The sequence below is a fragment of the Morus notabilis genome, unplaced genomic scaffold (assembly GCF_000414095.1).
Source record: "Morus notabilis unplaced genomic scaffold, ASM41409v2 Scaffold345, whole genome shotgun sequence".
In the NCBI taxonomy this organism is placed as follows: Eukaryota; Viridiplantae; Streptophyta; class Magnoliopsida; order Rosales; family Moraceae; genus Morus; species Morus notabilis.
Window position 1 is genome coordinate 173,094 of NW_010356869.1, and position 15,231 is coordinate 188,324.

General features: G+C 35.3%; 3 protein-coding genes across 4 annotated transcripts in view; 2 read left to right on the top strand and 1 right to left on the bottom strand.

The window, feature by feature from the left end:
* Window positions 1-3,922, top strand: part of LOC112090834 (peptidyl-prolyl cis-trans isomerase CYP63) — a 5,532-nt gene extending 1,610 nt beyond the window's left edge. Inside the window, exons 4-14 of one of the 2 annotated variants that reach the window (XM_024163089.1) lie at window positions 252-340; window positions 476-500; window positions 599-637; window positions 723-840; window positions 1,153-1,313; window positions 1,416-1,776; window positions 1,876-2,018; window positions 2,183-2,384; window positions 2,510-2,863; window positions 2,957-3,037; window positions 3,332-3,922. In XM_024163089.1, coding sequence (XP_024018857.1) covers window positions 252-340; window positions 476-500; window positions 599-637; window positions 723-840; window positions 1,153-1,313; window positions 1,416-1,776; window positions 1,876-2,018; window positions 2,183-2,384; window positions 2,510-2,863; window positions 2,957-3,037; window positions 3,332-3,701 — 1,943 coding nt within the window. In that variant the 3' untranslated portion in view covers window positions 3,702-3,922. The remainder of the gene's footprint in view (window positions 1-251; window positions 341-475; window positions 501-598; window positions 638-722; window positions 841-1,152; window positions 1,314-1,415; window positions 1,777-1,875; window positions 2,019-2,182; window positions 2,385-2,509; window positions 2,864-2,956; window positions 3,038-3,331) is intronic. The other variant, XM_024163091.1, reaches the window with a different exon arrangement.
* A 2,020-nt stretch (window positions 3,923-5,942) lies between these two features.
* Window positions 5,943-8,334, bottom strand: LOC21395748 (2-methyl-6-phytyl-1,4-hydroquinone methyltransferase, chloroplastic). Its single transcript, XM_010088809.2, has 3 exons — window positions 7,520-8,334; window positions 6,690-6,996; window positions 5,943-6,249 (listed from the first exon to the last, which is right to left on the bottom strand). Exons 1-3 carry the CDS (start codon window positions 8,095-8,097, stop codon window positions 6,094-6,096), a joined length of 1,041 nt encoding a protein of 346 aa, XP_010087111.1. The 5' UTR covers window positions 8,098-8,334; the 3' UTR covers window positions 5,943-6,093.
* Window positions 8,335-10,275: 1,941 nt separating this feature from the next.
* On the top strand, window positions 10,276-13,474 carry LOC21395749 (ammonium transporter 3 member 1). The gene is made up of 3 exons (XM_010088810.2): window positions 10,276-10,924; window positions 11,702-11,987; window positions 12,885-13,474. The coding sequence occupies exons 1-3, from the start codon at window positions 10,334-10,336 to the stop codon at window positions 13,457-13,459; spliced, it is 1,452 nt and encodes a 483-aa protein (XP_010087112.1). The 5' UTR covers window positions 10,276-10,333; the 3' UTR covers window positions 13,460-13,474.
* The last annotated feature ends 1,757 nt before the right edge of the window (window positions 13,475-15,231 follow it).

Sequence of the window (15,231 nt, forward strand, 5' to 3'; positions counted from 1 at the left end):
GGTTGGTTGGGATAGCAAGTGGTTTTAACTTGTTTACTTAACAGAAGCAGAATGAATGAGATGATAACTTGCCCTTTTTCTTTAAAGTTCTTTAATGTTAACTAGATATCTGAAGGTATTAGTGTCTTTTTCTTTGTCCGGAGGTATCAGTGTGTACTATTGTTCTAATGCTTAACCTGGTCTTATTAGTGCTGATGAAAAACGTGGTCTTTATGCCAAGAATGAGCTAAATGTTTTGTCTTTGGACATAGGTGAGAAGGGGATTGGAAAGACTACTGAGAAAGCCCTTCACTACAAGGGTTCACAATTTCATCGAATAATTAAGGGATTTATGGCCCAAGTATGTTGTTTCCATCCCTTCACCTACATTTGCATCATTCAAGTTGCATTTATACAACTTATATTTGTGAAACTACACATTGAAACAGGCGAACATGTCTAAATTTTTTGCTATTTTTTTCCTTTGTCCCTACAGGGAGGTGATTTTTCAAAGGGAAACGGTATGACATCTCTTTCTATACTTTACCCTTCCTCTAAATGCAGATTACTTCTATATTCATGCGCAGACTTGTAAGGAAAACCTTTGTTTGGTTTGCAGGCACTGGCGGAGAAAGTATTTATGGAGGGAAGTTTGCTGGTGATTTTCTGTGTTCTAGCACTTGCATGCTTAATAAACATTGTTCAATGACTATTAGTGATGTAAGCTTTTGTATGATTTGCAGATGAGAGTTTTAAATTGCGGCACGATGGACCTGGTTTTCTCTCTATGGCAAATAGTGGTCCAAACACAAATGGGTCGCAGTTTTTCATAACCTTTAGGCGGCAACCTCATCTTGATGGGTATTTACTTTAAAAATGCTTAGAGACACTACCGGTGTTAAGCACCGCCACTAATGGGAAGTGGGATCCACCTGTGGGCCCACACTGCGGGACCCATATTCTATTAGTGGGTGGTGTTTAGCACCACCGGTGTCCAATAACATTGCTCTTTACTTTTCTCCTTGATAGTAAACCTTTTACCATCCACTTTCAAGGATCCTTGATACTTGACTGAGTAACTGGTTATATCATCCAATGACTTTAAATGTTTTAGTTTTAAAATTGAATGATTTATTGTTGTTCTTAATTCTGTCTATCAATCTAATTTGGCAGGAAACATGTTGTTTTTGGGAAAGTTGTGAAGGGAATGAACATAATTGAGAAAATTGAGCAGGAGGGAACAGCTGATGGGAAACCTTCTGGAATCGTGAAGATTGTAGATTGTGGTGAAACTTCTGCAAGCAAAATTCAAACTGCAGTTGAGAAAGAGACTGGTAATGAAAGGAAATTTGTCAGTCTACTAAATTCTGCCTGTTCGCTATGTATTTAATGAGCATATTGTGCGTGCAAAATGAGATTCTTTTATTGCTTTTCAGGGAAAAAGAAAAAATCAGGGAAGGCACCAGCCTCCGAGGATAGTTCTGGTAAGGGTGTCATAGGAAGAAAGAAGAAGTCCTTGAAGGACAAAAGAAGGAAAAGAAGAAGAAAATACTCTTCATCGGATTCATACAGCTCTGATTCTGAATCTGAATCCTCTTATTCAGATTCTGATTCAGAATCAGATTCAGCGTCCGATTCAGATTCGTCGTTATCTGACTCAAGTTCTAGTGATGGAAGGCGTAGGAAGAAAAAGTCTACAAAAAGAGATAAATATCACCGTGGGAGGAATAGAAGGGATAGACAAAGGGAGAGGAAGAGAGGCCGACATGAAAAACGACCAAGGCGCAAGTCCAAACGGTCTGGCTTATAGTTGTTTTATGTGCAGCCTTTTTTCTTTCTTTCATTGTAACATCATTTTTTTCCCCTTTAATGCTGATCATGACCTTTCTTTTCTAGTAGATCGGAGAGCTCCAGTGACACAGAAAGTGAGAGTTCCAGTGGCAGAAGTGGCTCTGACAGTGATAACAAAGATCACCGTGTCTCCTCACGTAAAGCTAAGAACTTAAAGGATGCTGAAAATAAACCAACGAGGACTCTTGGTATGCCATTTTTTCAATTACTGTATAGTTTGACCTCCATTATTTGGGATTATGGTGATTTTTTTTCTTTCTATATCTCATTAAGACAACATGCACGCTCATTGAATTTTATTAGTATCTTGTATTGCATTGACAACTTTGTCATGGTTGATTTGCTTTTACAGATGTGGAAAAGGAATCCCCCAATGGAGTAAGAGAAACTGCTGTAAAACTAAGTACGAGTCATGAGATGAAGACAGCTCAGGGGAACTCATCCCAAGAGGAAGGTGAATTATCTCCAAAGAATGTACTTTTAGACAATGGACATGGTGCAGAAACTAAAGGTGGTAATCTACAATCACATCCAGATGACTCGAGCAATTCAAGGTTTCTTTCATTGGCTTGGTCAAATTCGTATTTTTCTGACTAATTATTAGGTTTATAGGACCATCTTAAGACTTTTTGGGTTGTAATGATTAAGTTAAAATTTTAATCGTGTATATGATTTGCAGAAGTCCGACTCCCAAAAGGTCGAAACATAGCCCTAGGAGCAGTCCTAGCAGAAGTCCTAAACGAATCCCCCGTCGTAGTCCTGCTAGGAAATCTGGAGAGCAAGATAGAGGAGGGTCTTCAAGGAGTCCCTTGCGTAGTCCCATTCGCAAGTCCCCTGAACCTCCTGCTCCCACTCGTGGTCAGGGCTTATCAAGAAGCCCTTCTCCAAATGGCGGTCAGAAACGTGTTAGGAAAGGACGTGGCTTCACTGATCGCTACTCTTATGCACGTCGGTACCGTACTCCTTCTCCAGATCGCTCACCTCGTGGTTACCGCTATGGTGGAGTAAAGTTTTATGGAAGGAACACTGATAGGTAACTTTAATACTGTGCCTGAACTAAGAATTATGACATGATCTATATTTAGTCTTCTTTTTTTGTCTTTTTTTGTTTTTTGTGTGTGTGAAGATATTCAAGCTACAGACGTTTTGCTGACCGGTCACCACGTAGACGTAACCAAAGTCCACCAAGAGGCCAGAGCCCTCCCAGGTTTTTCTCTCTAATAATTATGGTGAACTTCATCTAAGTTTGTATTGTTTGTTGTAGTATCTTTGATAGTGTCCGTCTTGACAGAGTAGTAAATAGAAAATATACATGTGATAAGAAGATGATATAATGATAATATTGATAATGTTTGTTTGATAAAAGGCTAATAGGGCTTTTGGTGGATGTTTCTGCATTTACCTGCTTGTTCTTCCGTCTGTATTTAGTTATTTGATCCTCAGCATCCTTTTGCAACCGGTCATAAATTGGTAAGTTTATTTGGATTACCCTTTGCTGTAGGTATCGAAACCGAAGAAGTCGCAGTAGGAGTCTCTCCCGTAGTCCACGGAATTATCGTAGCCGCTACAGGGAACATAGCCGGAGTCGGAGCCCTATTCGCAGCCCTAGTCCTGTGGAGAAGCGACTACCTGTAAGTGAGGGACTAAAATCCCGCCTGGGTCCCCGAATTGATCATCAGCGCTCCCCAAATAAGGATGGCACGGGGTCCAGGTCCAGGAGTAAAGGATCCTCTGACTCGAGATCTCCAGATGCCACACCAGCAAGACGTCAGGACAGAATGTCTGCGTCCCCGAGCAGATCAATATCAAGTTCCCCATCTGGACAAAGGGGGTTGGTTTCATATGCAGATATCAGTCCTGATACAAGGTAGTTTCAACTGGCATCTTGGTGGAGACTGGAGAGGCTGTCTCTCGTTCTCCTATGGCTGCAAAATAGTGTTTTGGTGAAAATGCTTTGAAGCTCGTATCTTGGACTCGGTTAGTGGATCCGGATCTAGATTCTGGACGCCAGAAGAGTTCTTTTTCCTTCTTATTTTCGGAGATAATTAAGAGTTTGTTAAGCTTTCTATTTATTTTTTTCTTAAGAACAAGTTTTTTTTTTTTTTTTTTTTTTTTTTTTTTTTAAAAAAAAAAATTTTTTTTTTTTTTTTTTTTTTTTTTTAGTAAAAACAAAAATCTTATTGGTAGGAACTAGTTTCTACTTTCTAATAGTCAAGTTTTAAATTCTATTAAATTATGAAAAAAAGGTATGTTTAACGGAACTTGATTAAGATAAATTTTGGAAAAGAAATTTTTTTTGAAGAAAACTGGCGTTGTTTAAGGAACGTTTGGTTCATGGATTTAAAATCATTCTCGTTTTATGTGTATTTTTATAAGAGAAAATATTATAGTGAATTATAAATTATGATTTGAATTATGGCATGAATCCTCTTTGTAAACGTCTCCTTATTACTAATGGATGACTATTTACTCCATTATCATCTTACAAGCATTACGGTAATTATTACAACATCTTACCAGCACTAATGATGTCTTAATTATCAAAAAATAATAAAATAATTATCAAAAAATAATAAAATAATAAAGAGAGAAAGAGAAAAATAAGTCAAGACTTGAGATCAATTAAAATTAATAGGCCAATAGTTTACATAAGTTAATAAATAGACTAAATTACTATTTTTTCGTCTATAACTTGTCTGGCTATGAATTATAACTTGACAAGTTTGTCCATAACTTATCTGGTTATGAACCATAACTTGATAAGTTCTGGCCTATTAATTTCTGTAACTAAAAATTGGCCTATATATTTTCTTAAGCTTTTCATATTGGTCTATTTTCTACTATTTCTCAATAATAAAATGAGGATGTCATTTTGATGCAACTCTGATTTGAGGTTTTAATACGGTTGATTTTTTTGCCCCGTAAAGGGACCGCGAGACCTTAGCTCATGTTGAGTGAAAATTGACGGTTCTCCCCGTTTAGTTAGGGTTTTTTTTTTTTTTTTTAGTTTGTCCCCTTAAATTTTGAGGTCATTCGCATTTTGTTTTTTTAAATTTTAAAAATTTTTACTTTGCTCTTTGAATTTTAAATTTGTCTCAATTAAGCTTTTTATAAAAATTTCTATTAAAATCAGACAAAAAAAAAGAGTAAATGTGATTATATGATTTTTATCTGTTTATTTTTAATATAAAATCGAATACTAAGGCTGCGTAATTGCGTAACTCTTTTTTTTTTCCTATATGTTTTTAACATAGATTATAATAGAAGCGGTTAATTGAGAACAATTCAAAGTTTAAAAGGTAAAATGAATTTTTAAAGTTTGGACAAATTAAAAATGACTCTAAAATTTAGGAGACACTAATAATAATAATAATAATAATAATAATATGTTGTTTTTTAATATAGATTTGAATCATAATTTAAATTTTTTGTTATAATATTTTTTCTTATTAAAATTAGAATTTTAGTTTAAATTTTCTATTTAATCTTATGAAAAGAATATCAATGGGACAGAACAACGTACTATTGGCATCAAAACATTGATAGAAATTAGGAAGTGAACCTTAAGCTCTTTTTAGTAAGGGTTTTTTAACACAATTATCTTTTAAACTTATCGTGATTTAACAAATTATCCTTTAAATTTTTAATTTTAACAATCAACCTCTTAAACTTGTAAAAATTGTAGCAAAGTGTTCTATTTTACTAAATTTGCTTAAACTTTTTATTAAATTTAAGAATCAAAAGTTAAGGAATTGAAAATTTTATGTTACATTTGAATTTGAATGTTAAAATTTTTCGTCGACACAATCATTGTCAAAATAGAGCATATTGCAACAATTATACAAGTTAAAAGGGCAACTTGCTAAAATTAAAACTTCAGGAGTAAATTGCTAAAACCATACAAGTTCAAAGGGTAAATGTATAAAATACCTTTTTATTAATTGTAATTGTCAAATAAGACCAATGATCTTCCTTTTTCCTCCAAGGAAAAAGAAAAAGGGGCACGAGGTAATCCCAAAAATTTAAAACAGCAGACAAAGGCACGAGGCAATCCCACAAGTATGCTTCTCATGCACATTGTAAATCCAAGAACTTAAAAAGTTGAGAAGGAGTAGGAAGAAAGGTGAAAAATACGTGTTAAGTAACGTAACTCCTCCAAAAAGGAACATTAATAACGGCTTACATGACGTTGCAACTTCTAAGGAGATTGTCTAGCAAATGGCAAAATAGAAGCCAGCCTCTCACTCACTCTCACTCATTCTCTCAGATTGGTTGACCTTTGGGTACAATTTGATCTTTCAACCACATGTAAATTGGGACTAGCACATAGTAAGTTGCTGCCATGGCACCCAAAATCAATCGCAAAAAGAACACAAATGGATTTACTGGCTTTGATACATCTTCCTCCTTCGGACCAAGCTGCCAAAATAAACAAGAGCTTGGAAAAGATGAAAAAGAAAACGATAGGAGGAACATAAAATAAATATGGTAAATTTACAAGCACACGAACAGGACAGCGTCAGCATAATATGTTTTACCATGTGCCCTTATATGTTGTCATTATGATTCTACGAGCATAAGCAATGGTACTACCAAATTCTTATTATTAAGAGGAATCATCAGAAGATTCAGAACAAACCAAAGTGCGCAAGCAGATCAATTCCTATGAGAGTGTTAATTTCTATAAATTTATGCCCCAACATCCAAAAGACAACAATAATGTATCATTGACTACATCGATAATTCAATGGTGGTATCAGCATGTTGTTTCTCATAGCATGATATGTTTACAGACGCAAACACTGACAAACAAGTGAAGCTGTTCTATAAATGGATTCAAAGAAAAAGGGTGAAGTTACCTGCAACGGAGAATCACCGGACGCGGGTTTAACACCAGTCACGGAACATCCCATGATTAAACCATGCCGGCGAACGCCACGGTACCATTTTGGGCCAATCCTTTTCAACTGTACATCCTTAAATCCTGCCTTTTGGAACCACTCAATATACTCTTCCTCCTTCGGAAAGAGCATCCATGCATCAGCAAAGAAGCGAGATAACCAGAATGTAGGGTACACAGGACCAATTACGCATGCCTTTCCTCCAAGTTTCAGGACTCTATAGGCTTCCTTGATGCCTCGCTGTGGGTCTGGCCAATATTCAATACTGAAAAGAAGCATTTTTATAAACCCCATCAGAAACACTACCACAGAGTCTACTATCAATAAATATACACGTCATATAGATTTATGGTTTTGATTGTTTCTTTTATGTCATTTCCACAAGTAATGATAGAAACACCATGACTACTGTTGGTAACTACTAGAAAATAACAATGTTGTAATTAACATATCAACAAATTAGCAATTAAAAATAACACTGCATATAGAATGGTTTTTCTACTCGAATGTCTAAATTACATTAAATTTAGCAGTGCGTTGATGATGCTTTACTAAAAGCATCTAAAGTGGTAATGCCACAAAAGCGAACGACCAAAACTAACATTCTGAAGTGCTTTTATTTTCTAGAACCCTAGATTTATACACAAATTCAATCACGTAAAGTCATGTTATCTAAAAATTCTACCTCAAACACAGTGCCTAATACAAAAAAAAAAAAAAGGATTCAAATCATCATTTTAATGATAAACATTGAGAGAGTAAAGGCCTTAAGAAGCTGATAAAATTACCTTCCTGCAGATACGTATCTATCAGCATAATCAGTACGGAAAGGCAAGTCCTCAGCATCCCCCTCAATAATCTTGCAGTCCTTCAAGGCCTCCTTCTGCTTAGCCTTAGCAAGCTGATGAGGTGACTGGTCAAGAATGGTCACGTTTTTCGCATCCACATGCTTAACTATCCCCAAAGTGGTGAAACCCGTACCACCACCAACATCCACCACAATCATATTCCGGTCGCTAAGATCAGCCGGCTCAAGCGCCTCATCCCTCATGTCCTCAGTCCAGTGTCCCGGATTTATGATGTGGTCGTACACAATGGAAAGAAACCTGTAGAACCAGAAAGCCTCTTTCTTGTGCTGAATGAACCTGGGCTGAGAAGCGGGCCTAGAAGTCGAGAGACTGCACTTGGGCACAAAAACGGAAGTTCCGCCGATGTTGGACTTTGATATTCTGGTGTTGCAAACCAAACCCAGTTTGGGAAAATGCTTGCCGTGGAAATCTGAGCCCCGGAAACCTAACCCATTTGGGGTTGCTAGTCCTCTGAAGAGGTTGAGATTATCGGCTCCGTTGAGCATCGCGGAGGCCATTGGATTTCACTGGGGGTTGTAGTAAATTTTGACGCTGTGGACTACAAGTGAAGAACCCAATTGCAGATTTTTGGAGTTTCTTTGGTTTAGTGATTTATTAGCTTCTGACAAAGGGGTTTTTTGAGATCATTGACCTAGTGAAATGCGAAAGAAACGAGGATTGGAGAGTTTAGAGGTTGAGTTGGAGAGAGAGAGAGATAGAGACAGGGACATGAACGGGCACCACTTGTTTATCGGCAGCTGCTTGTGACCGTAGAGCATTAGAGGAGTGAGTGGTATACGACATAAAACAAAGATTGTTTGTGGTGGCACTTCCATGGAGACACGTGTCTCTTCAACAGAGATTTATTGAGGATTTCTTGCGTTTAGTTCAAAAAAGAAATTGGAGGTCGGAAATTTACAAAGGGCTTAACGAGAAAAATAATCATCTGTTTAATTCGTTGATTTAAATTTAGATATAATTTTATGTTAGAATTTTTTATTGTAATAAAAAAATTAAATATGATTATTTTTAAGAGTTTTTTACTGTAATAAAACTCAAATTTTAAACTCTGATAAAATAAACAAGACCTAAACGTGACTTGTCAATTTCAAGGAGAAAAAAACAAAACTGGGCACGTCTAGGAAAATAGAATGCCTAATTAGACATATGTTTGGGACCGTTTGAGCTATAACAATATTAGGGGCAGCGTAGTGGTAGTGTTAAGTATCACACGTTAATAAAGAACAGATCTCGCAGATAGAAGGTATTAATGGAACTCATGTTTTATTAGTTGTGACGTTTAGAATGGTCGTAAACAATAAAAATATGATAATATTGACGCTGAACAGTTCAACGAGCACAAATATTTGATGATTAAGTATTGAACACTTACAAAAGAGTCTGAACTGATAACTGGATCCCATTTTCTATTAATCATAATGTTTTAACAACCGATGATAGCCCCCAAACATTATTCGTTGCCTTTTCATTTACTCACAGAAACAAACTTATTTATTCATAATGAGACATGTAATCAATTCAATTATTCAAGAATAGTGATTTTATTTTATTTTGGCAATGGAGAACGCAGAATATTGCTTTAGAAATATGCAAGCTGACTACTAATTACCGAAACCAATTGGCATTAAAACAGAGTCAGCATAACACTGCTTTTGACAAATAAGGTCAAAAACAACAAAACAATAACAATGGAAACTAATCAAATGTTGATTAAAATAAAAGGCCACAAGTCACTTAGGGAACATCAACCATTGGCCCAAAAGAAGAATCTCATCCCAGTTGTCGGCGACGATTCCAGTGTATTTGGTTGTTTGTATGGTTGTATTTGTATCCTTTGTTTTATCCGTCGCCCCACTCACGTACAAACCCACCAGCCATAACTACAGCAGATTCAATACTCGTTACTCAGTTTCACCACAAACGTCCAACAATCAGAGGGGCATTCTCGTGCTTTCATAATCAACAAAATCTAGTCTAGTTCCCTAAACATGAGCGAGATAAATTTATTGAAGCAATCACAAAAATACGTATAGTAGTTAGTTTCAACTTTGATACTCGTAAATTCTCTCACAAGATACAAATGGCATTAGACAAGAATTTCAGAATTTTTTTTATTTTTTATTTTTAAAAAATAGTTATAAGCAATAAAATTTCTATTATATTTCAACTTTACTATTTAAATTTTACTATGAGTGTAAAGAGATCTTTTGACCATTTTTTTTTAAATATATTAGTGATTTACGCCTCGTTCATCTCACATTCGAGTTTTCAGTTTTAGGTTTCTACAGTAAAAAATTCTCAAAAAATATCATATCTAACTTTTTGTTACATAAAATATTACATCTCAATTCGAATTGAAAACTCGAATCTGCGAAATGAACGAGACAACATATTAGCTATTAACAAATGGCACAACAATTCTCATAATTCAATTTAAATACAGAATTTATTTCATGTGAATGGTGCTAAATCACCAAAACCTTATATCACCTCATATTTTATCACAAAGTTATATCTTATAAATTGATAACAACTCGAAAAAAAGTATAAGATTTTTTTTTCTTTTATAATTATTAAGATTCAGATTCAGATACCTACTATTTGCTCTCTCTCTCTACATATATATATATATATATATATATATATATATATAAATACTAGGTTGGTCCAAATATCTTTCACCCAAAAAAAAACTCTCCACCGAGTTTCATACCTCAAACCAACTCAAATATCATGACGAGCCTGCCGGAGAACCTCATCGCCGACGCTGAAAGCCCGGAGTGGATGAGCAAGGGCGACAACGCGTGGCAGCTGACGGCGGCTACGCTGGTGGGCCTCCAGAGCGTGCCGGGCCTGGTGATCCTCTACGGAAGCATAGTGAAGAAGAAATGGGCCTTGAACTCGGCCTTCATGGCCTTGTACGCCTTCGCCGCCGTAGTGATCTGCTGGGTTGGGTGGGCCCACGAGATGTCGTTCGGGAAAAGGCTCCTCCCCTTCCTGGGCAGGCCCAGCACCGCTCTGGGCCAGAAGTTCCTCCTGGAGAGGGCGTTCTTGGGCCGGATTCCCAACGCCAGCATGGTATATTTCCAGTTGGTGTTCGCGGCCATAACGACGATCCTGATTGGCGGGGCGTTGCTGGGGAGAATGAGTTTCCAGGCGTGGATGGTGTTCGTGCCGCTGTGGATAACATTCTCTTACACGGTTTGTGCTTATAGTATTTGGAATCCAAGAGGGTGGTTGTCCAGACTGGGGATTATTGATTATTCCGGTGGCTTTGTCGTCCACTTGTCTTCTGGTGTTGCTGGCTTCACCGCCGCTTACTGGGTAATCTTTCTTTATATTATGGTTTGTTTCATTTCATAGTTTTTAATTTTAATTTTATTACAGTTAAGAATTATCACAAAAATTCATATCTAATTTTTTTTTACAACAGTAAAAAATTTTCACATAAAATCACGTATCAACTCAAATTAAAAATTAAATAAGGCATATATTATCATTTGTGCTGTATGATGGAAGACTCAGGTGTTCTTTTATCATTCATTTTATCAATTTAAATTTTTATTTTTAATTTTATTATTGTTAAAAATTCTCATAAAAAATTATATCTAATTCTTTTTATTATAATAAAAAAAATTTATATAAAATCAGATCTTAATTTAAATTAAAAATTTAAATTTATGAATTGAACAATACTTATATTATCATTAATTAAAATGACATGATGTTATAAAAGTGACATAAAAAAGAAATACGTGAGCTCGAACGAAGGAAATATAATTTAGGATGTGATCTATTTTTGTGAAGAAGTAACAATTTTGAAGTTTTTAACATTTGGGTTATTAGTAAAGAAAAATCTTGGTTCTTGAAATTTTTCTAAATTAGGCCTCGTTTATTTCGTCGGTTCGAGTTTAGAATTTGAGTTTTATTACAGTAAAAAGCTCTCAGAAATAATCACATCTAACTTTTTTGTTACAGTAAAAAGCTCTCACATAAAGTCACATCTCAACTCAAATTAAAAACTCGAATCAACGAACTGAACGGGTCCTTAGTTGTTCTGTATTTCTGAAAATGGAAGGAGTGATGTGGTGTCATTTACAGGTGGGACCAAGGGCAAGCAGGGACAGGCAGAGGTTCCCACCAAACAACATCCTCCTGATGTTAGCGGGGGCGGGCCTACTGTGGATGGGATGGACTGGATTCAACGGTGGAGATCCTTATTCCGTTAGTGCCGACGCATCTCTCGCCGTTCTCAACACACACGTGTGTACCGCCACAAGTCTGCTGACGTGGCTGTTGCTTGACATTATTTTCTTTGGGAAGCCGTCTGTCATTGGGGCCACACAGGGCATGATCACGGGCCTTGTTTGCATCACCCCAGCTGCAGGTGATCTCGTATCACTTCTATATATCATAATAGCCTCTTCCCCATTATAAATATATCTATATATACATCGAATTAATTCACATATATTAAACATCAAACAAACTTTTGTTAAAGTCTTATCTATAATATAATATGACCAAGAATTCCTCAATGTCGCTACTTACTACTATAGTAGTTGACTTTTCAATCACAAGCGACGTACGTTTACGTTATTAATGAATTGGTTGCACTCGACTGTCGCCGGATGTGATTGGAGTAAGAAAAAGTAAAAAAATAAAATCTCCAACATCGTCATTGTGCGTCACAAGGATTACGCATGCATATGTATATACAATTAATTTAACCCAAACCTCAAAATAGTTGCAGAAATACATGCACAAATAGTTTAGAAAATTTGGTTCAGCTCGTTTGACAAGTCACCTTTAATGTGTGTGATAAATAAGTTGCGAGCATTTAATGATGAAGCATATAAAAACTTAATATTATATATATTAAACTAAAACCTCAATGAAGAGCTGTTAACTTCTGATTCAAGTTTGTAATTCGAGTTGAGATGTGATTTTATGTAAGAATTTTTTACTGTAGTAAAAAAGTTAAATGTGATTATTTCTGAGAATTTTTTACTATAGTAAAATTCAAATTCTAAACTCGAATCGGTGAAGTGAACGGGGCCTTAAACTCATAACTTTTTTTTTTTTTTTGACTCTGGTACCACATTGAAAAAGATGATAATACTGCATATACATAAGAGGTGAGACCAATAATTACTTAATTAGTATTTATGATAATATCTTCCAACAAATTACATACGTGCATATTTTTAACTATGCAAAAATTGGCAAGTCATCTGATCTCCAAAGTAAACAAAACAACTATGTCCACAATATATACAAACAGGAGTAGTGCAAGGATGGGCAGCGATCATAATGGGAATGATGGCAGGGAGCGTCCCATGGTACACCATGATGATCCTCCACAGGCAGATACGCCTCCTCAAGAAAGTGGACGACACCATGGCCGTCTTCCACACCCACGCCGTCGCCGGCACCCTCGGCGGCCTCCTCACCGGCCTCTTCGCCGAGCCAAAGCTCGGCCGCCTCTTCTACTCGGCCAACAATTGGCAGCGATACACCGGCCTCTTCTACGGCCTTAAAACCGGCCAAATTGCGGCGGGGTTCAGGCAAGTGGGAGTCCAGCTTCTTGGCATGGTGTTTGTGATAATCCTCAACGTGTTCACCACCACGGCGATATGCTTGTCCATAAGGTTTGTGGCCCCCCTTAGACTTGCGGAGGATGTGATGCAAACGGGTGATGATGCGGTGCATGGAGAAGAGGCTTATGCTTTGTGGGGTGACGGTGAAAAGTACAGTTCTAAGTACAATTCTGTTCAAGCAGTTGATGAGATACCCCCTCCTCCTAATGAGGTGGTGACAAAAATTGGTTTGTATGAACTTCAAACGGCTATTAAATGATTATATATATATATATATATATATATATAGCTTTGTATATGTGCAAAATGTGGGGAGTGGGATCCACTTTAGAAGATAATAAGTGAAATGAGATTTGTTATCTGGCAGATCAAAATGTGGCAAGTAAATGAATTAAGGTTGTAAATGAAATACTTTAATTAGTTTTAAGATATGGATTTGAGCAACTAGAGCAAGCATTTGTGTGGAAGCATTTCCCTGTAAACATCTCTCAATTTGATTTTATTTATAGCTTTTGTTTTTCTTTCTCTTACCATGTACTTTTATAATGAGTCAAAGGAAAGGTAAACGCAATTTCAAACGAAGATAAATAACGAAATGCTCTGTTTTGTTGAGCCATGAAAACGATGCTTTATAAAATATTTTAGGAGCCACATGGTTCGCATTTTTGGCTCATGTGTGACTTTCGAAGGGAATACAAAATTAAAATCAAATTTTCTAGTAATAATAATGCAATAAAAAAGACGTTAAATGAAAGAAAATAGTTTGGTTCGCCATTTGAATTATAATGATTTAGTTTGAATTGAAGTATAAGAATTGTGTTCATTTGAATTATGATACGTAAATAAATTGTACTTTAAATTATAAATTAAATCCTAATTGTCTTTGAGTAGAGTGTTGAAAAATATCATTAAAATCTTACAACGAATGTTATAAAACTTCATTGTTAAATACGCAATATGAGTAGATATTTGTTCATCTTTTCATTATGAACATAGAAATTATTTCAATTGGAGTTAAACGAATAAGTTATAATATTTTTAAATTTAAAATTAAAGAGAAAGAAACAAAAAATAATTGTGTCAAACAATTTGAATTGTGAATTTAAGAAGGAATATAAATTCAAAAATCAACCACTTAAATCATAATTGAGAGTTTGAATAGTCCTCATTATTTTTAAATATTTTTAAGATACCATTCGAATTGAATTGTTAGTTATAATGCCAAACCAAACATTGGTTAGTAATTCAGGACCTCACGTTACACGTGCCGCTTCTCTTTTGGACGCGTATATACAGGGACGCGGGTAGGTTCCAATAATTAGTGCACAAACGCCGAGGAGGAGACAAGAAGTATAAAAAAGTTGTAAATCGGTGTATTTGGATTTTATTTAAAAAAAAACTAATATTATTGTTGTTATCATTGATATGATGCTGATATGGATAAATCAGAATAATCTTTTATAATCATGAAATAAGGTCATAGACAAGTTATAAATTTGATTTCTTAAATATTTATTCTAATAATACAACCCTGAAATTTGGTAAACTCATTTTTTTTATAAAAGAAATTTGGTAAGCAAATTACGTTTTAAATTATTCTAATCCTATGATTTTAGCAATATCACATATAACCTCTTTTTTATTTATGCATAATTATTTATTTATTTATTTTGGAAAGGGACAAGAACAACTTGTTTTTGGTAATTAAAGTACTTCGTTTAATATTCAAGTTTTTAATTTAAATTTAAATATAATTTTATGTAAAAAAAATTTATTATTGTAATTAAATATTTTATTATTTAAATTTTTAATTATAATAAAATTAAAATTAAAAATTCCAATGATAAAATAACGAGAGAGGCACTGATACGTTTACCATGTTGTACGAACAACTTTTCCTTGTCAAATTGTATGAGCAATCAACAAACTACGAACCATGAAAAAGGAGGAAAAAAAAAGGTCTTGGACATTTTTCCATGTATTTTCTTTCTTTTCCCAAAGAAACATAGACAGAGAGAAAGAAAAGGTTGG